General features: G+C 47.3%; 2 protein-coding genes across 2 annotated transcripts; one reads left to right on the forward strand and one right to left on the reverse strand.

The window, feature by feature from the left end:
* The first annotated feature begins 967 nt into the window (after positions 1–967).
* On the forward strand, positions 968–15,961 carry LOC8051171 (N-acyl-phosphatidylethanolamine-hydrolyzing phospholipase D). Its single transcript, XM_002435425.5, has 8 exons — positions 968–1,202; positions 2,928–3,184; positions 3,643–3,859; positions 5,504–5,796; positions 8,033–8,225; positions 10,750–10,898; positions 11,334–11,448; positions 12,629–15,961. The coding sequence occupies exons 1-8, from the start codon at positions 1,134–1,136 to the stop codon at positions 12,767–12,769; spliced, it is 1,434 nt and encodes a 477-aa protein (XP_002435470.2). The 5' UTR covers positions 968–1,133; the 3' UTR covers positions 12,770–15,961.
* A 2,099-nt stretch (positions 15,962–18,060) lies between these two features.
* LOC115322038 (proteasome subunit beta type-5) lies at positions 18,061–19,791 on the reverse strand. Its single transcript, XM_029982370.3, has 2 exons — positions 19,586–19,791; positions 18,061–18,866 (listed from the first exon to the last, which is right to left on the reverse strand). Exons 1-2 carry the CDS (start codon positions 19,730–19,732, stop codon positions 18,174–18,176), a joined length of 840 nt encoding a protein of 279 aa, XP_029838230.1. The 5' UTR covers positions 19,733–19,791; the 3' UTR covers positions 18,061–18,173.
* Between the last annotated feature and the right edge of the window lie 237 nt (positions 19,792–20,028).

Genomic DNA, 20,028 nt, shown 5'->3' on the forward strand with positions numbered 1-20,028 from the left:
CTGGGATGGCAAAGCATAGAGCGTGGTCTGAGCATCAAATGTTGTTAGGAGTTTCACTATTCTCATCTTCGATATTGAACACGAGCCATTATCCGAATGTTTAGCGATACTGATTGTCATGAACCCGAGCACTGAACTCGGGCTCATGGCAATCGAGTACGTCATGGTGTCACATGACTCAATGTGCGAAGTCACGTGACGCCGTCATGTGACGTCACGGTGTACACAAAGCAACAACGCTAATAAATCTAGTGATGTTCTCAATTTATGCAGCGAGTCCCGGGTCGTCAAGGGTTACGTGTTATGACGTTGTTACTTAACAGCCTGTCTTGACACCACTCCCATATGTCGACTTGATCAATACATAAAAATACAGCTGCCAATTTTTTTTTCAAATATTTATTTTGTACTATTAACAAACAAAAAAAAAATATCGTGAACCGTTTCAAACCGGCTACATTTTTATTAATTTATTATTATTATTATTATTATTATTATTATTATTATTATTATTATTATTATTATTATTATTATTATTATTATTATTATTATTATTTTAGTTCCTGTTTGGTTTTAAGATGGCGGCGAAGGTTTTGGTTCGGTTCCGGTTTGGATAAGAATGTCGGTTCGGTCCCGCTTCGACACTGACGCAAAGCTGGGCTAGCATCACCAAATAGCTCGGGCCAACATTGCGACAGGAGATTTATTGTTCGTGACTTCGTACACAGTCCTTCATGGTGCAGTTTCTTTTCTCTCCAAACCAAGGTCTCATCGGTCTCATCTGGTTCGCGGACCGCTCTCTAACCAAAACTACAGCTACTGCAACGGAAATGGTGCAGTTAAAACTGCCCTGTGTTCACAGAGCCAATAGAACGCTGTGTCGTTTACCCAGTTAAACTCACTGCATGTCGCATTTCACCACTGTGCGCAGCTGCTAAATGGAAGATCTGATGTCATCTCATTCCAGGGGGGTGAAAACCCCGAGCGCATCGAGACTCGAGAGCAGATAGCGAAGAGTTTGCATAGGTGGCGCGAGCCGCGGCCTAAACCTCGGGGTTCAACCGTGTTCATTGGTCCATTCATTCATCCGAGCATCGTCAGCACTGGCGTCTCCACTCTATAGATAGCAGCCGATGCTAAAAGTATCTCGGATCTCGACGGCCGCTGCATCCACTGCTTGGAGGAATGTCTTCCCCAACGAGGTTTGTGCACGGATTTGAGGCTTGACTTGCGTTAAATTAATCCTACACACGATTTTGAATCGCACGATCTAACCGTAAAACTGTGTCCCGCGTCCGCACTCGCGTTCACGCGCGACGAACATCTCAAAGGCGTCACGCGCGCGTAACCCTTAAAAAATAAAGATCCAAAATACACACGGCCAAAAACTAAACACACGCAAAAGAAAGGGGCGCCGAGAGATAGCGGTGCAAGCGAGCGTTCTAGTAAACAAAACAAAATGACAAAATTTGCGAGCCTTGCGGTTTGGGAGATCTGTAATAAAAATAGTGATCGTTTCCCCCGTCCGCGACCGTGTTTGGTGTGGTTTCGATTTGGGGATTAGGTCGGAGAAGTACTGTCCGCGTTCGGCCGTTCGGCATTGCGCAGTGAGCGAAATCCATCGTGTTTCGCTCCCGCGACGTCGTCGCCTTGCCATGCCGATTTCCGGCTGACCGTTGTACCGTCGCGCTTGCGTCCCGTACAGTCGAGCAAGAGCGACTTGAAAACTATGAAAACTGACTTAATGGTTTGTCACATTATCTTGAGGTCCTTCGCTTTCATCTGAAATAATGTGTATCGTATCCGGAACATACAGTTTACATCCCTTTTTGTGTTCTCTCGAGCGGGTTTCTGAGTGGGAGTTCGAACCTCTAACCTAAAAAAATAAGATTAAAAACATTAAAGAAAATGTCGATGACTCATGTGAATGCCATGTGGGCGGTCGCTTTAGGTAGGTACGGCAGCCGGAGCACGCTTTTTTCGCTAAATATGGTACAACCGGCAGCATGGGAAATACAATTAATCTGGCTAACGAAATATCGTGTGCGAGAATGAAATATTAACTTTTTTTCATGAAGATTTCCTTCTCACTGTGTGATTTCCGCCATCGTACCCTTCCGGGTAATATTCTAGACATATATATATATATATATTTTTTTTTTTTTTTTTTTCATATTTGTTTTAACCGTCAACTCCAAAAAACTTCTGTCACTCATATCTGTCCGTTGCAGCATAAGAAATGCAGGGCAAGCAGCTCCCACAAAGTTATCCACTCTTTCCACTTTAGCAGAATGAATGCTGGAGAGGAGGTGAGAGAAGAGGCAGTAACTACCAGTCATGGCAGGCAGAGTGCTTTGTGGGCGGGGCTCCTCCCTCTATTCTTAACCTGCAACAGACCTTAGGCTTACCTGCCGCACGGCCAATCAGCCATAAGGAAGTGAGGAGGCAATCGCCGACAGAAGTGGGCCCCGGTTGCTTCTTTTCCCCTCTCTCTATCCATCTACCTATCAGCAGATGGGTAGAGAGAGAGAGGGAAGGAGTTTCCGTCTATCTGTAAAAGGGTAGATGTTAGAAAGTATGCGTATGAATGAACCATACCGATCGAATGAACAAAGGTTATGAAGCCGCCGAAAGACAATCTTTGGTGGCACCAAGATTCGAACCAATATTCGTTCGGGTCAATATTCAACCGGATATTGGGAGACCCGGGGTTTAAATCCTGGCGTCTCCAAAGATTTTTTCTTTTTTATGGTTTCGTAACCTTCATTCCATTCGATCTGTACTGGTTCGTTCATCCATATATTATTGAATATTTCCTCTTTGGAGTCTGCGTAAGACGATGAAAGTGCCCCTAAATAGATATAGATGGATACATCGAGGGAAAAGCTTTGTGTATCTATACAACCCTGGTCGACACGCCGTTGCAGCTGAGGACAGGGCAAGGGGTCTCCCCGAGGATGCGCGAGATGGCCTCCCGTGCCCGCCAGCCTGACCAGCCGGCCGACGTGACGCATCCAAAGTCCGGCACCACGAGTCCCTCGGAGACCTCAGACTCCAACTCCGAGGCCTCAGTGAGCAGCGACCAGCGGCGCCTGATCCGCCGTTGCTCGCTCATCTGCTCCTCCGGGTCGGACAAGTTCACCTTCGACAGCCGGTGCGACCCGGACGACCCCGGAACGCCCAGGTAACGCCCTCGGCCGACGTCCTTACGGTGCCGGAAGGCGTCTTTGGCTGATGTGTTTTTTAGCGTTCCGTATTGCCCGTGCATTGAAAGTGGTACCGAAGTGGCAATGAAGTGTGTCACAAGAGCTGGTGTGTCATGCTGTCGGATGTCGCGGTCCTGTCAGTTGGTTACAAAAGTTCCCAGGAGAAACGACGAGAGAATGTGAGTGTCGCCTTCGTCGCAGCTCGTGGTGGCCGAGGCTTTTCGTAAACTGTCAGACGGGCATCTGCTGCACCTACTTCCACTGCCGTGACAGTGCCGGGATCGTTGCAGACGACAGCTTGACACTTCTATAACTCATTGGATGGAAATCGAGGAGCTTTAATTGAGCAGACAACAAACACATCAGTCAGAGACGCGTTCCAGATACATACTGTTGTTGGGCTTTGGTGCTCAAAAGAGTTTTTCACTGGTGTTAGGGTGCGGACTCCTGTGCCGGGGTCGGATGTTGCGACGCCGGCCGGCCCGACCATCAAGCGCAACGCTCTGCTCCACCCGGGGCGGGTGGACCTCCAGCGGTCCGTGTCCGAGAATGGGCGCTTCCAGAACCCATGGCCCACGTGGAGGCCTCCGACCATCACCAATATCTTCAAGTTTGGGCTGTCCAGGGACAACAGCAATGTGCCTTCCAAGCAGGTGGGGCCTGGGTCACTCTCGCGAGCTATATAGCGTTTGTTGTGGATGCATTTTGAACAACCGCTGATCGACAGCAAATGAATTTGGGACAGCCGGTTGAGCTTGCCTGGTCTGGGTGACATCCCACTAAGCTTTCTTTAGAATTATGCATCTACAATAAGCTACCTCGTCAATAGGCAGCAGTGTAAAAGCAGAGGCAACAGCAGACCTTCAGAAACAAATGTAAGAAGTGAGAGTGCAGGAGAGGCGGTTTGGAAACGAGATACTTGTAAACTCTGAGATGGAGAAAAAAAGACGAACAATATTTTCTCAACCTCATGGTTTACAAGCATTTAGAAAAAGACATTTGTGTTATGGCACAATAGTTAATGTTTGTAGCAGTGGTGGGCCACCCTTGTTATCTTCCTTCGTCGTGTCTGTAGCATTGGCAATGGCTTATCCTCAAACATTGTGGCTTTGTTTGCGGTGTGCTTGTTTATCTGTTCTGCAAGCTGGCTTTGTCACATGGTTGCAACGTTTGCGGTGAAGCCTCCTTTCGGTTCTGCTGAGGACTTCTGTGGCAAGTTTTGCCAAAATGAACTTGGAATCATGTGAGGAATATACTGATAACTGAACCTTTCTACTTGTGTCACTTTGGACAAGCACAGAATTTTGTGTGAGGCCTATCTTCTGCAAGATTGAAATAGCTGATACTGAAGTGTCCAATGTTGTCGGTGCTTTTCATGCGAAATGATCTCTAGTAAACTCTTGTTTGGATGAGATGCATTGCACCTTGACTTGTTTCTTGATGGAGCCAGTGTTACAAATCTATGCAGTGGCTAGGTCTTTTTCTATAGCACGTCTGACATTTTTGTTCCTAATGTGAAAGTTTTAATTGGAGAAGTATAGTCAGTAATATTCATTGAGCACAGCTGCTAGGCATGCTTGAAATGAACTTTCACTTATTTTTCTCATGATATCCTCGACAATGTGTCATCCACATCTCAGTACATGCTCAGCAGCAGTCAGCAATGGACTCGGCTCTAGCTTCCGGTCTATATCAGTCATATGTGTATTTTATCCAATCCTTTACTTTTTCAAGCAAATAACTTGACTTTTAAACAGTGTTGCTCCCTCTGTTGACGACCTATTGCAGGCATCCATGTCTGACAGCCTTCTTTCCTAATAGTAATGTTAATGTCCACAGGCTCTTTCAAACAGCCTCGTCGTACCGCTCTGTCGACACGCTAGATTTCTGCTCGTTCATGGGTGTGCCGCAGTTTTCTTGCCTCCACCTAGATGTACAACAACTCGTAGCGCGCTTTATCTTCTATGGGCACGTCTTATGTCCTACTACAGTTTTCCCCGCTACAGGCAGTTGTTCACAGACACACAAATGAAAAAGTGATAATGATGATAGTTCGGTAACGTCACAAGTATGATCGTGTCGGAGTGTCCTCTGCCCAACGCCACCTGGCTTAAAAAGCAACAATGCTGAATTTTCTATCTCACCTACCGCAGATTGGATGTAAGCACTGCGTCATTTTTTGGCAGGGATTCATGTTTGGGTCATCTTAGCCAAACGCCAAGTGACATAGAAAATTCAGCTCCATGGCCATCTATCTGGGAGGTGTCTCCTGCTCAGCGTCTTCTCCTCCGCTCCAGGAGCTGGACCTGGTGCTGCCGGTGCTGAGCCCCCGCTTCCAGGACCCCCCACCCGAGGGCGTGCGGGTCACCTGGCTGGGCCACTCCACGGCCCTTGTGCAGATGTCCGGGGCCACGGTGCTCACGGACCCGATGCTGAGCGAGCGGGCCTCCCCTTCCCAGCTCCTGGGGCCCAAGCGCTTCCGGGAGGCCCCCTGCACCGTGGCACAGCTGCCCCGGCTGGACGCGGTGGTCATCTCCCACAATCACTACGACCACCTCGACTTCAACACCGTGCACCAGCTCAATGCCAGGTGGGTGCACAGACATCGCCGTTTTCGTGGCTGGAACCGCAGACGTGCACATGTTACCGAAATAAAGTAACTTAATACCGTTATTCGTTGTTGCTCAAAAATGAACTAATTACATGGACCCTTCTGCCCATTAATATCAGGTTGAGACGAATTAAATTATTCTTTAAAATTAGTACATGGTCATTGCTTTATTGATATTCATAAATATGTTACATATGCAAACTTTGATAACGCATATTCATAAATATGTTACATATGCAAACTTCGATAACGCATATTCATAGATATGTTACATGTGCAAACTTCTATAATGCCCCAGCTGGAGCAAAGCAACAAATTTATTTTGCCTCATCGCTTCAATGAAGATTATTTTAGAAACTTTTTCTGTTAAATGTATCGCCGAATGGAACTGCCTGTCCACGGATGATGTAAATAGTGAAAATGTGTGTAATTTTCTTGATAATATTCTTAATGCTCAAGTGTGCTTGTACTTTTAAAAAATGCCGACCAACCTCCCTCGACCTCAAGGCAAGCAATATTCTAAAATAAATCAATAAAATTACTCGTTACCAGTGCTGGCAGTAACGCATTACAAGTTGCGGCACATTACTTCTCCCAGTAACATAGCAACATACCGGTTACATTTTTCAAGCAATAAGAGAAAACAATGTTACTTACTTCAAGTAACGGGTAACATAGTTATGTATTTGTTGCATCTTTTTCCCGACACTTCAAAAAGTTATACAACAGCTAAATAAATTTCTTTTTGTGCGTTTTTAAGTGCCAAGTTATATTAATTCTTGCACTCATCCTACATACCTTGGGAAATTTTGCCTCTTTCTCCATGCAAACAGGGCTAAGAAAATATTTCAAACTAGCAGAAGGTAAAGCTGACAATGTAGTTTTTAAGTGTCTTTATATGGCACTCATGCATATCAGTGAAAGCAATGCACATTCCTTTAGTTCGGCAAGAATAATCCATTCCTCTTAAGTTGTAGTAATGTAGGCCAGTAATGAGTTCCTTTTACTTGCAAGTAACGAGTATTGCATTTCGTCACTGCTTGTTACTGCTTCTAACAATGCTAGCTACTGCAATTAAAGAGCAACGCGTTAGCAAAGTTTGAAAGCGACGCACAATTTTCTCGTTACTCCGGATGCGTCATTTTTAGGAAGCAGTAGCCGCAACTTATGTTTGCTGTCGTTGATAACTCTAGCTTTTTAATGCGTTCGTTCAGGGATCACTTTGGCTCTATACTGAGATACCTTGTGTGCATCTTTTTATTGTCTATCAGCGTTTTCTTGTAGTGCAAATCACGGGCATGAGTTGAGGTGTCGCTAGGTTGGGTATTTTTTTGTGTCGTACACAATCCGCCTTAGAATTAATTAAATATTGTCACTCGTTATCTCATCAAACCGTAACGAAGATAGTTACTTGTTCCTACTCTTAAAAACTAACTATAGGTTAGGTGGTTACTTCGTTAATAGGAAAGGTAACTATAGGCATAAGTAACGCGTTACTCGTAACATGTTACGTACAAGCCAACGTGGAACACGCCTTCAGGCAGGCATATACTGTGTCAATCTTCATTTGAGGTTTCGTGATTTCTGCCCAATGATATCACACTTGCGTCGTGCTGGTGTATGCCGTGACCCTGGCGGTGGTACAGCGGTGGAGGCAGACACAGCAAACGCCCGGTTTGCTGACGGTCGCTATCGAGCCCTAGCGAAAGACTGAGAATTAGTTTCGATCACCTGTAGACCTCCCAAAGTGGGGCTGACGTCTCGGTTACATGACGCCTTCTCCACAATGAGCCATTGTCGGATTGCGGGCACCTCAGCCGGGATTCCAACCCGCCAACGGACCCATTGTTAGAGTACCCAAGCACCAAAGAGTGTGCACGAGCGTTGTTACACACGCTGCACTTGCTGGAGTCAGCAGCAGCAACTGTTCTAGAACAGAAGCCCAAAACAAATGGCACTTTGCACTCGCGTTTGTCAACGCCTTGTTTTTATTATTTACATTCAATCTTTGACAGTGAGTGGATGCAGCATGTGTACCATGTTCCCAAAACCTTTCTCGATGCTTGGGTAATTCGGCAAAAGGTCTACGGTGGATTCGTAGGCCAAAGCTTCGCATACCGAGCCAGCGAGACGGCTAAAATGAATATCTGATAAATAATTTTATAGATTTGCGACGTATCTCGACACGATGCGGCATCCTTGACCCTGGTTGCAGGTTTGAGGACAGCCTGCGCTGGTTCGTGCCTCTCGGACTATCTCACTGGATGGAGCAAATGGGCTGCGAGGACGTGGTGGAGCTGGACTGGTGGCAGAGCGGCCACCTGGCGGCAGGGGGTGACAACGACATATCCTTTGTCTTCACCCCCGCCCAGCACTGGTGCAAGCGGACCATCAGCGACGACAACAAGGTGTGGGCAGTGACACCCCTTCTCCCTCCTCGTGTTTTAGCCTTCCGTTGTTGACATATATAGTTGATATAATAAGCCTATAGACGAGAAGGTTCACCATCTTTTTATGAAGTCTGGCTTCTTGGAATGGCAGGGCACAGCGGCAGACATTGGTGGCCCCGGTAGACCTAGATGGCTGGCGAGGATTTAATTAGTATAAAGTTTAGCAACAAGATATCACTCACGAGGCCAGTAGCTGTTTTTTTCTTAGCTTTAAAATTGTTCCTAATTTAGCGTTAAAATTGTTCCTAATTTAGCTTTAAAATTGTTCCTAATCGCCATCACCCCCTCTAGAACCTCGCAAGATGTGCTAAACGGATACGAAAGCTTAGGATATGTAATTCCTGCAGACGGGCAATGGAGTGAAGGCAGAAAGATGCATGTGGGAGGAGAAAATGAAGGGGAAATCAGCTGTAACGATTGGTCACTAAAGCAAGAAATAAAGAAGGAGGTTCTGCGCTCTGGTGTTTGAGGCGAGGTAAGAACAAAAACGTATAGGGCCAAATTTGAGGACACAGATATACAATGTGCACAGTACAGTATAGACCACTTACAACGTAACCGCTTATAGTGCAAGACCGGGTATAACGCAGCTTTTTTAAACCACCAGTTCGCCTCCCATAGAAGTCCATGTAATTACATACCGCTTAAAATGCAGGCGCGCGAAGGGAAATACCGGTTATAGTGCGGTTTTCGGAGCAGCCCGGCGACCGCGCCGACTGACCGACGCAGAGAGCATGCTTCCCTGTGCGACATTAGATAACAGCGCGAGCGGCGCGAGTCGCAAGGCTGCAAGGGGCACTCGCGGGGCAAGGAGGTTTCTCGAAGAAGCGGGGAGAAGCAAAGAGAGAGGCTTCAGTTGCCATAGCGACGGAGCGACGCATGCACGTGTCGTTCACGTGCGTGCGTCCCTCCGCCCCTCCGCTGCGTTGGAAACAACCGCAACGACAGACCAATGGCAGATCGAGGAGAAGCGTTCGCGCGCGTTGCATGCCGGTCGCGGGCCGGCCGGCCGGCTGCTTCTATCCGTAAACATGGCGTCGGTTTTGATCGTTGATGTAGACGGCGTGGTAGAAGCTCATCGTTCCGCGTAAAAGCGCTATCCTTGACTGTGAATTTTCGTTGTGTGTCGCTATGATCACGACGACATGGCAGAAAGGCCCTTGTCGTCGTGTTGGTTTACTTTGACTACAGTGGTGCTTTCTAAGCATTTGTGTTTTCGAACATCGCCCGGATTTCTTATTTGGAGCATTTCGTGCCTGTGCTCAAGTTGAAGGTATTACTGGCGCGTATTGTATAAAGGATGCGAATTTTCACGTGTTTTCATCGCCGGAGAAAAGTGATTAGGGTTAGCAATCCTGAACGCTTGCAACGTCCGTCCGCAACCCGCGACGCCGTTAAAAGGCTGCGCCAGGCAACAGTCGCTAATTTCTTTCAAAATGTGTGACACACTTGAGAGAGAAGTGTACTAGTCTGGTGAAATAAAGACTTTCCTCAAACTAAGCTTTATTTTTCATCTAACATAAAATATATTCTTTTACAAAGGTAAGTTGTCTGATGGCATGCATTTTGGCCTGAAAAATTGATGTTTTGGTTATAGCGCGGTACCGCTTATAGTGCGGATTTTCGCGACTCCCGCGACATACGTTATATGCGGTCTACACTGTATGTAAGGAGGAGACGGAAACAATTGAGCGCGTGATTTAAAATGTAAGGAGCTTAGTCCTGCCCTTCCTGAAGGGGCGACAAACGTATCGGTGGCCCTTAACTTCGTTTGAGATGATGGAAGAGTGGATTATAAAAAAGTAGAGGCAACGAGAGGAGATTAGATTGCTGGTAGATATTATCTAGGGAAAATTGATTTAAGTACAACTACTAACTAGCACAGCTGGGAGACAGGCGGGAAAGAGGAGAATTGGGACCCCCTCCCGGGCGTGGCTCCGGCCCAAAGTCTCAACCCTGCCCCCAGGGGGTCGGGTGCTAGGCGATGCCGACAAGGTTTGGCCGGAGGAAAATTGGCGACTCCCTCGCCGGGCAGAGGAGGCGGGGGGTGGTGTTCTTAGTTTTTTTGCCCGATACCCAAATTAAGGTCTGCCTGGCGATCATCTTCACGACCTGGTGATAGTTAGAAAAACACATTGGCTTGGAAGGGGAGACCAGGTTTTTGTTATTGTTTTCAGGCTAGGTTGCAGACGCTGCCGCCCATTACAAAGGGTGCAGCCGTTATCATCCATTTACATATCCATTTGAACCTCCACGAAAAGTTTCAACTTGTGGGGTCAAAAGCCGATCGACACGTCCCACTCAATCGACGTCCCCCTATACCACCACGACTCGAGAAAGCCGTAAAGAGGGGAGGACAACTAATTAAGTCTAAATTTCTTGAACTAGAAAACAATACGGATCTTGCAGTGAGAGTGAGTTAATGTTCCTCCCCCTTTTGTGCTCGCTGCAACTTCTGTCCCTTCTCTGACCATGGCCACAGGTGCTGTGGGGCAGCTGGTGCGTGATGAGCAGCCAGTACCGCTTCTTCTTTGCCGGGGATACGGGCTACTGCGACGTCTTCAAGCAGATCGGCCAAGCTTACGGTCCCTTTGACCTGGCTGCCATCCCCATCGGGGCCTACGAACCCAGGTTGGATCCCCCCCTGTTTCGGCACAAAAGAAGTCTTGCCTCGATGGCTAGATGGCAGACTGTGTTTAAGGCTGAAGTTTCACGAAGAAATGCTTGAGAAAAATTTAACTCGAAGTGTAACGGATCGCTCCCTCGCTAGCAGAAAATTCTGAATTGAATTATACACCAATTGAAGTTTTCTCACTAAATCTAGAGAAGAAATTGAATTGATGTAGTGTATCATTATACACCAGTTCATGTTTTACCACTGGAAATTGAATTGGTGTGTCAGTCGCACCAATTTGGATTTTCCCCCAAAATTTAGTTGAGTATCTTTTTTCTGCTAAATTTGGTGGGCAAGTCGCATTCTCTGCATCGCGCCTTATCACGGATATTAAGCATTCTCGTGTGGGTTAGTTTATTTTTGAGAGTAATTTCATTTGCGTGCGCATGCAGGTGGTTCATGAAGTACCAGCACGTGAATCCGGAGGAGGCAGTGCTCATTCACAAGGACGTTCGGAGCAGGGCCAGCCTGGCCGTGCATTGGGGAACCTTCACCCTGGCCAATGAGGTGCGCTCGCTTTCAAGTCGTCTTGACACGGTTGGAATATGGGCCAGAACTAATCTGTACCACTTGTTGCGCGTGCGGAGGTGGAAAATATTGTGTTACCCTCGATGTAGTCCAGAGGAAGCTAGTTTAAAGCTGCCTGGCAAATCACACATACCCATATGGGACGTCCTAAAGAAGTCTGAATATCACATGCCAGAAGAGGACATCCATTCAACATACACAAGGCATTTGTTTCTGTATACTGTAAACAACCTTATTTTCGCAGGCTCGTAATTTCACAAATTTTACGAAGTGTAGGTTTCGTAAACATTTGACCGGCACGAAAATTCGCCTTTGGGAGTGGTATGCTGCCTATTTGTTACCATGGGGTAATATATTTTTGGGAGACACATTTTTTGCAATATAATTCAAGTCGCGAAATTATGTTTTTGTGCAAATTAATTAAAGTTGTTTCCAGTATATTAAAACTGGAGAAGTAGTCTTAGGGATGTCCAAACCAGAGCTCCAATGAATATCTGAAGAACGTCCATAAACAGCAGTAAGAGGTGCTCAAATAACAGTTGGAATGCACTGTAGGGGCTAGGAATGAATCGGCCTCATTTATTCCGAACTACCTCCGGCAAGCTTTTGCAAAACAGTCCCGGTAAAGTCTGGTTTGCATATAATAAAAAAAAATAATGGTGAAGACATAGTTTTCACCCCTATGCAAACAGGATGCTAAGGAGGAGGTGTTCCAAAGACAAAGAAAATACCTTAGTCCGTGCTCCTTTTATGTATGCCTTTTTCGTCTTGTTCCATTCATTAAGATGCAATATTAGCTATGGTCCTTCAGGTTCAGACTATAATTTCGTTCGCCCAGCCTGTCTAACTCAAGTCGACAGTTTGATGAATAGCCCGACACTTTCTTTTAGCTTGAGCCCACAATAGTCATTTACATAGCTTTAGAACAGAAGGCGGCGGGCTTTTCAGTTGCTCTGCCACAAGTGCACGATTTTCATGTTCACATTGTTGCATCACCCAAGCATCAATCATGCCCACACTGTCAAGACACAATCTAGATTGTACTTGAAGCAGGCTAACGCATGCATACACCCCACTGTCGTTCCTTCCTCGCTACACTAACCACCACAAGATAGGTCGAGGCGTTAGACTAATAGAGACTTTCTCGGCTCCCTCACAGTACTACCTGGACCCCCCGGTGAAGCTGCGCGAGTCCCTCGAGCGACACAACATTTCACCGCGGGAGTTCTTCACCCTCAAGCACGGGGAGTCGCGGCTTCTTCACGCCGCACCCCCCCGCCGAATGTCACGCATACCGTGATCGACCGCACCGACTCGTTTTTGTACCGTGGCACTGCGCAGAAGTTGCAAGGCGACTGTTCTGCCAACTCTGTTCCGACGACGTGCGGCGTTGGGGTACGTCGGATTGGCAGGCGCAAACGTTCAACGGAGAAGAAGCAATCGTCCCGGATCGATGGAACATTCTAGCTTCTTCGAGTTTTGGAAAGACGTGTGGGCTACATGGTCCGCCATTGAAGTGATTCTTGTTTGCTCCTTGGTTAGAGGAGGTCAGTCCGTCGTTTTTGTATTACAGCTTTGCGGAGGTGTTGTCGGACCGCCATTTGGATGAGTCTGCCACCGCCGCAGCCGCCATCGTTACGGCGGGTTTTGTTGTGAAGGTTACGCGACGTCGGTTGTGCTGCGAGCGTCCGGTATGGAATGACATCTCCGATGGTAGAGGGGAGGTCTTGTTTATTGGGACAAGGAAGCGACCCCATATTTGTTGGAAAACAAAGATTCACTAGCCTGTTGCTTCAGCTTGTATTCCTGGGTTAGGGAAGGCCATCTGGTACGAGTGATTGAGTGTGTGACCATGGCTCAGTTTGAGAACGGATCTGGTTGTGTGCTAGTTGCAAAGGCGTGTCCCGCCGTGGCAAGCCATGCACGATTGTGAAGATCTGCATGGCGTTCGTCTAGTCCGGTGGTTCTCAACAACCATTGATGTTTCGTGGACCCCTTGTGAATCGGCGGGGATGATGGAGGGCCCTGTTCGTGGTGAGGGGAAGGAATAGGTTAATTATGATAATAATTTAATAAATAGATATAACTAAGGGCTAGTGCAAAGTAGACTTCGCTCATTGACATATATACCTACACACGAGCACCCGAAAATTGGAAAGTTCCTTCTCCACTTAAAAAAAAAGAACTTTTATTGCCGGGCTCGACTGACGAGGCAGGACTTTGGGACACCTAGAATGCCTTCGCGGACCCCAAAGGGGTGGTGCTTGAGAGCACCCGATGTCAAAAGCCCCGTGTCAAATTTTTTGCGGCAAACGCCCCGGCCTTTTTGCCCCGCTTTCAAAAGCCCCAGTTTCATAAGCTAAAGACGCGAACCCCCGTGCCGGGTAGCTGGGTCCCCGGGGGCAAGGTCGGAGCATTCTCCTATTAAATAGGAGACGGCGAGTGTGCATGTGAGCTTGTGTAACGATTGTGCCATACCCAGGATTCGACTGAGGAATAATTGGATAAAGCTTTCCGTTCTTCAGGCGTACGCTATACGCATTCACGTCTAGCTACGTTAGAAGCGAGAACAAACGGAAGATATCGGTCACTGGCAAAACATTGGAAGTTACAGTTTTTATGAATAAGTGTTGAGCCAAAGCTTTCGTCGACTCTGAAGCACGCGCGAATTCACAGGTCAGACGTTTCTGTCAAAGCTGTTAATCCGCAGCTCGTGGCGCTGTACTTATTACGTATACAGCACCAAACACTAGTTCCATTCTTCTTACGCTGTTCTAAAATTATTTGTATCCATCTAGGTGGACAAAGCCTATAATTCTATGTCCGAGTATGCCTCTATGAGATTTATGCACTGGGCCACTTGTACGTCATTCTAAGTTTTTTTGCGGTTCAAGTTAACCTTCTATTCTTGTTTCTTTAACTTAAAAGAGCCTTTGTAGACCCTCAACGGATTAGGTTAGGACATAGAACAACGGTGGTTGAAGTGCAAAGAGGGCGGTACGGGGGCAATGAAGACAGGGCTTTTAGCACTGGGGGAATACGGGACAAGGTAATTGAATGCGGGGTTTGCGAAACATGGGGGCTAATCAGTGGCCTTGGAACAGGGGGAGGGGGGGGGCAACTGCGCTCTCCGACAGTTCAGAAATTCAATGGAAACAATGTGGGGAGGGGGCGCAAAATCGCTGTTGCCTCCCCACCACGACAACCGCCGCCCCCCATATCCTGAATTGTTTCGTCGTCTCTGGAGCTAATGACGCGGGGCAATCGTGCCACAAATCTTTCGAAGTGTCCGTGGACCCTCGTTTGAGAACCACTGGTCTAGTCTGCCAGGTGCACATAGCCATGCCTTAGCGAACAACAATACAAGGTGTGCACCAGAGCGTTTTCTATTCACAAAGACGCCAAGCAGATACTGCACGACATGCAGGTTGGAGTCTCGCTTCTTTTCTAAAAAACCCCTCCCCTCCCCTTCTTTATTTCCAGACAACTTTTTTTTAGGAAGGGTTTAAGTGTTATTGTTCTAGTCTTCTGGTTCAGCCCTAGTCGTTTTGTTGTTGTTTTTTTGTACAGAAAGGAATGTTAGTTTGTTTCCTGCTTTATTTATTTTTTTTTTTTTTTCAGTGGAAAAATGCTTTGAAAGCTGCTGTGTTGAGTGCACACTTTGCAAAGAGTGTTTGAACAAAACCAAAGGCACACGTAATTTAGATGCTATGAAATGAAAACTTTGGCAGGGCATGTGATACATATGCAGGTATTTAGAGGACCTTTTGTTTTTATACAGTTTTTGTATTCAAAATAATGCAAGAAGGAAATAGAATTTCAATATTACTTCTCCCCTTATTTGTTTAGTGTAGGTTCAGCAATGAGGCAAGTGCAAATTTCTTTGCAGTGCATTCAGGAAATGCGGGAAAAGGTGTACCTCATGTGTTTGTCCCCCCCCCCCCCCCCCCTGTGATTTTACTGCACTTTTGTTACTAGCGAGGGATGCAGTGCATTTGTTAGCGGCACCCTTACCCTCGGTTTGTGGAGCTGACATACACACTTCGGGTTTTTTGCTTTCCTCCCCCTTTCCCAAAATTTTCGATCCCCTTCAAACACGGGTCATGCCCTCTTCCATCTCGTTCCCTCCTTGCCACCTTTGCAGTGTGGCCAGAAAGAATTCAAGGTCTTTCCCCGCAGAAAAGCGAAGTGGTTCGTCAGCCTTCACGTGTAAGACACAACTTTTCCACAAGCAACTTTTTTTTTTGTTAAATTATACATTGAAAAAGGACTGCAATGTGTGGCTCAAATTCTTGTGCACGGCCGTCTTTACACGCCTTTCGTCCTTACCATAGTCCTGGACGCGGCGAGAATGGCACGGCGTCTTTTTCAGACACCTGGCCTCCAGCATGCACCCATCTTTTGCCCTGCTTTGGCAGAGCACGTAGGCTCAAGGCTCGCAAGACGCCGAAACGTTGCCAAAGGTAGGAAGCTCTTGCTGGAGGTGAGACAAGAAGGAAACCCCTCCCCGCCATTCTCGGCCCATCTGCGACTAATCGCACGATTCTCCTAGCTCCTTTTTCCCGAATGAACCGACTTCATAGAAGCCATGGGCAATGTACGGGAGAGTGTTGCCATACTGTTAAGCGGCTTTGCCAGTTGCGACAGGATTTTGGGTCACTTTGGCAATGCTGAAGCGGCAGTAGGGATGGAGGATCATTGTCGCTGGTGAAAGCGCGTGCATTGTGTGCAGAGTATGCAGAAGTTGAAACGAAGGAATATAACATGCTGTACAGTGCAATCCACTTGTAACAATACCGCATATACAGGACTGTGCATTTTTGTGTAGGGTATCCAGTCCAGATGCAGTGATAATAGATTACACAGATAGCTTTTTTGGGTTTTCTTATTATCGTTATAAGTGGATTGCACTTCGTTAAAAAAGCATGGGCTCGGTCCTGCTCGTTAATGATTGTGTTGAAAGTCTTCAGAGAGTGGGATGCTTATTTGCCCAAGCGGCATTTCGTGCCTCAGCCATAGACAAACAATTTGGCCGGTGCCGTACGATTGCTAACCAGGTCTTTAATGTGCATCACAGTAGTGATAACACAGATGTGCGCCTGTTTGATGTTCGTCCACATCGTGACTGGCAAGAAACCCAGGGTCCCATAGTTCGGCAGCACGAGCTTTCGTTCCACGTGCTCCGAGCTGCAAAACAGTTCTACTATTATGGGACGTCTTGAAAACTTTTCGCGAATCTCGAAGCTCGGCTGCTTCGAAAAACCTTCAAACTTTTGGCAAATTTCGACCAAGTTTAACCTCTTGAGCAGCATTAGAGGGGCCCTGCAACGACTTTTTGACTGGTTTTTAGTTTGCACCGAACCCGAGTGCACTGAACGTAGTTATTTAGTAAAACTTTTCTTGAAATTTGCTTTATTTTTAAAAAGTCAGGCAAATTAAAATGACAAAAACAAGCAAAGAATAACCTCCTTCATAACATCCCTGGTCCTGGCTTGGGTGGCCAATGGCAATGCAACTGGCCAATCGGCTGCGGCTTTCGTTGATGGTCGCTTCTCCTGCAGACGCGTGCACGTTGACGGCTCGTAGCTTGCTTAGGCCCTCCACCGCGCTTGCCGGCATGAATTTACCAAATCTGTTGGAGTTGGAGCTCCAAATCCTCGATAGAAGTGCGGAGCAGGGAGTAGTACCCTACGAGGACACTCCTCATAAGTGTGCAGAGTGTGCTGGCAAAGTCTCCTAGCCCCAACTTAACGACGCTCAAGTTCAGGGCGGGTCTCCTGTGGCGCGAGACGACAGGAGACAAATTCATACTTTCGCTTCTTGCAAAATGCGCCGCCGGCGTCGTGCGTCGTCTGCTAAGATCCGCTGGGGCGCCTGCGTCGACCTGTGCTGCCTCTTCAACCGCTTGGTGGCAGGTTTGTCGACCGATTATCACGTGTTGGTTCTTGTTTCCGTACTTTCTAAACTGCATTTGTTTCTTTTCTCATTTAAGATGCTGAACAAAAACTACTTTCATACATAATTGAAACAGTTTGTGCCACTTTTATTTTGCATTTCGACTAAAAAATTTTTTTAGCGGCCCTGACCAGTCAAGGCAGGAGCTAACCGGGACCGACAACATCACGAATTCGTCACATGGCGTGCGTGTTCGGCACCACGGGGCGTTCTTGTAGGAGGAGGTAGTTAGTGTGTCATCCGGTTAAAATGACACGCCGATATTTAGTAACCCTCTCCGTGCCTGCTGGGTAGCCCGAACCCCGAGATGTGGAAACCGCAAAAAAGCTTGACGCTCGAATAGGATTGCAGGGCACCTTTAAGCAACTTCAAAACAAAAACTTAACAATTTGGGGGAAAAAAAAAAACACAAAAAACCCTAGTTTGTTAAAGATCTTGGGCAATAATAACCAATGATGGCACAACATAAAAGCAACCAGGCAAGCTTTTGATGGAAACAATGTACCCAATCTTGCGTCCTTAGCCATGTGGCATTGGCTTGTTTTCAACGTGTGCACATAAAAGTTGAATTTAAGACAAACTTCTGTCGAACTTGCCATTGAAAGTTCAAAAAGATTGTACCTGATCGACCTCAAATATGCGCAAGTTTGCGACATCCGTACCTTTATTGGGTTCCATCAGATTACAAAAAGAAAAGGTACGGCTGAAACAAAGCGTTTCATCTTCCTCGGCGGATGACTGTCCGCACCCTAAACCTGCATCTTCTCCGCCTGGTACTTGTAGTGCAGGTCCATGCAGTCTTCCTCCGAGATGCACTCCCAGCCGGCTTCCGTCACGCGGTACACCCTCACGATTCCGCCGCTGGCCGAATCCCTGAACGTCGCGTGGTAGATGGCCTTGCGGGCGAGCTCGAAGGCCTCTCCGTCCTCCATGTCGAACTTGTAGCCGTTGTCGAGGACGCCGAATGCGTATGTCGATCCCGAACCGGACGAGAACATGCTACCCGAGAGACGGTTTCCCTCGTTGTCGACGTAGTACAGGCCGGGTCCCCGCTTGTCCCAGCCGGAGATCATGACTCCCAGGGACAGCCCCATGCCCTTGTAGTTGTACAGGATGTTGGCGAGTAACTTGGACGCAGCCGCCACCGAGATCCTCTCTCGGTTCCGCAGCTCGTAGATGCGGCAGCGTTCGGACAGCACCCGCTGCCAGTAGACGCAGTCCGCGGCGCCTCCGGCCATGGTGCCCAGGAGGTACTTGTTGATCACGATGATCTTCTTGACGCTCTGCGAGCCGATGTACTCACCCCCGGTGGCTCGAGAGTCGGCTGCGACGACGACCCCTCCCTTGTACTTGAAACAGAGCGTGGTGGTGCCTTTGTCGTAGTGGATCTTGATCTGTTTCCCAGAGTCGTCTTTCATCAGCGCCGGCATAGACTCGTTCGGCTGCGAGAAAAATGGCGAGTAAGCAACAGCTTGAAACAACTGAAGCCACGCCATCCGTGGCTTTCACGCGATGTCGTTGCACAATGCTGGTGGTAATCCCTACTTGTTCTCGCTGAGTAAGACAGATTCGGTGGGTCAAAACGCGCTCATCGCAAGCATTGGAGACGCCGCAACCAAGAACAACACTGCGGTCGGCTTTCCAGGATTGGTCAAACGCTTGGTGTGACATCTTGAGTGAGAATAATTCTGCTTTCATCGACAGAAATAAGAGTAATGTCAGATTTAATGTCAACGGTTGTTGGCTTAAGAGTGCGATGACACGAAGCTATGGTGTTTACACAAAGCATCAAACTTGTTGTTCACGATGATGATTAGGAGTTTCCTGGCGCAGGAGAAACGAGGGCTATAATGAGACGAGCTAAACGCATTTGGAGTCAAACTAGTCGTTCACAACTGATGGTAGGTAGTTGCGGTCACAACTCGTGATGTCACAGCGAGACAAACCGTCTCGTCCCGATGCCTGGCGTCCAGCAGGCGCTCGTCTCCTTTCGCAGTATTTTAAGTGCGCGTGCTCGCTTCAAGGCTTTCGAAATGCCGAAGCGTTGTCCAAAGAAGGCAGCCAGCGCTGGGGACAGGACAGCTCAAGGTACACCAAGCCCGTTCTATAGTCCTACCGGCAACTACAGCGAGAAGCGCGCAAGGACTGCAGAGTCACTCACGTCGGCGAACGGCGGCTGAGCAAGCTGCGTGTGACAGCGTAAGTTCGAACCGAAGGCATCGTCGAAACGCTGCAAATCCTGATCATCTTGAGATGCCTTGCCGAAGCCTGAGCGAAGATTCAACTGCAGAATACTTTCGAGCGCCATGATACGACAGAAATGATTCCTGGACTGACTGACCGGCTACCAATCTGTCTTGGATCCACGTGTTTGGATTTCTAACAAACTTGCTGACGAAAATTAATAAAAGTAAAAACTAAACCCATAATATTGGTAAAAATATCAGAGATATGTGTGAGTAAACATAAAAATTGTAATATATAATAATTAAATGCAAAAAGCGAAAGGTAGCTTGGACATAATTGCTCTAGAAGGCACAGAGGCTAGAAGGCTAACGAGCTCAACTAAAAAGTTAAAAAAAGTTTGCTCAAATGAAAAGCATA

This window comes from Ixodes scapularis, unplaced genomic scaffold (assembly GCF_016920785.2).
Source record: "Ixodes scapularis isolate PalLabHiFi unplaced genomic scaffold, ASM1692078v2 PGA_scaffold8__174_contigs__length_109621045, whole genome shotgun sequence".
In the NCBI taxonomy this organism is placed as follows: Eukaryota; Metazoa; Arthropoda; class Arachnida; order Ixodida; family Ixodidae; genus Ixodes; species Ixodes scapularis.

Excerpts from the sequence above, each read along its gene's own strand:
- LOC8051171 (XM_002435425.5), top strand. The coding sequence starts at position 1,134 with ATGCTAAAAGTATCTCGGATCTCGACGGCCGCTGCATCCACTGCTTGG. Across the intron at positions 1,203-2,927 it reads GGAATGTCTTCCCCAACGAG|CTGAGGACAGGGCAAGGGGT; the intron begins GTTTGTGCACGG and ends ACGCCGTTGCAG. Across the intron at positions 11,449-12,628 it reads CCTTCACCCTGGCCAATGAG|TACTACCTGGACCCCCCGGT; the intron begins GTGCGCTCGCTT and ends GCTCCCTCACAG.
- LOC115322038 (XM_029982370.3), bottom strand. The coding sequence starts at position 19,732 with ATGGCGCTCGAAAGTATTCTGCAGTTGAATCTTCGCTCAGGCTTCGGC. Across the intron at positions 18,867-19,585 it reads CTCAGCCGCCGTTCGCCGAC|CCGAACGAGTCTATGCCGGC; the intron begins GTGAGTGACTCT and ends TTTTTCTCGCAG.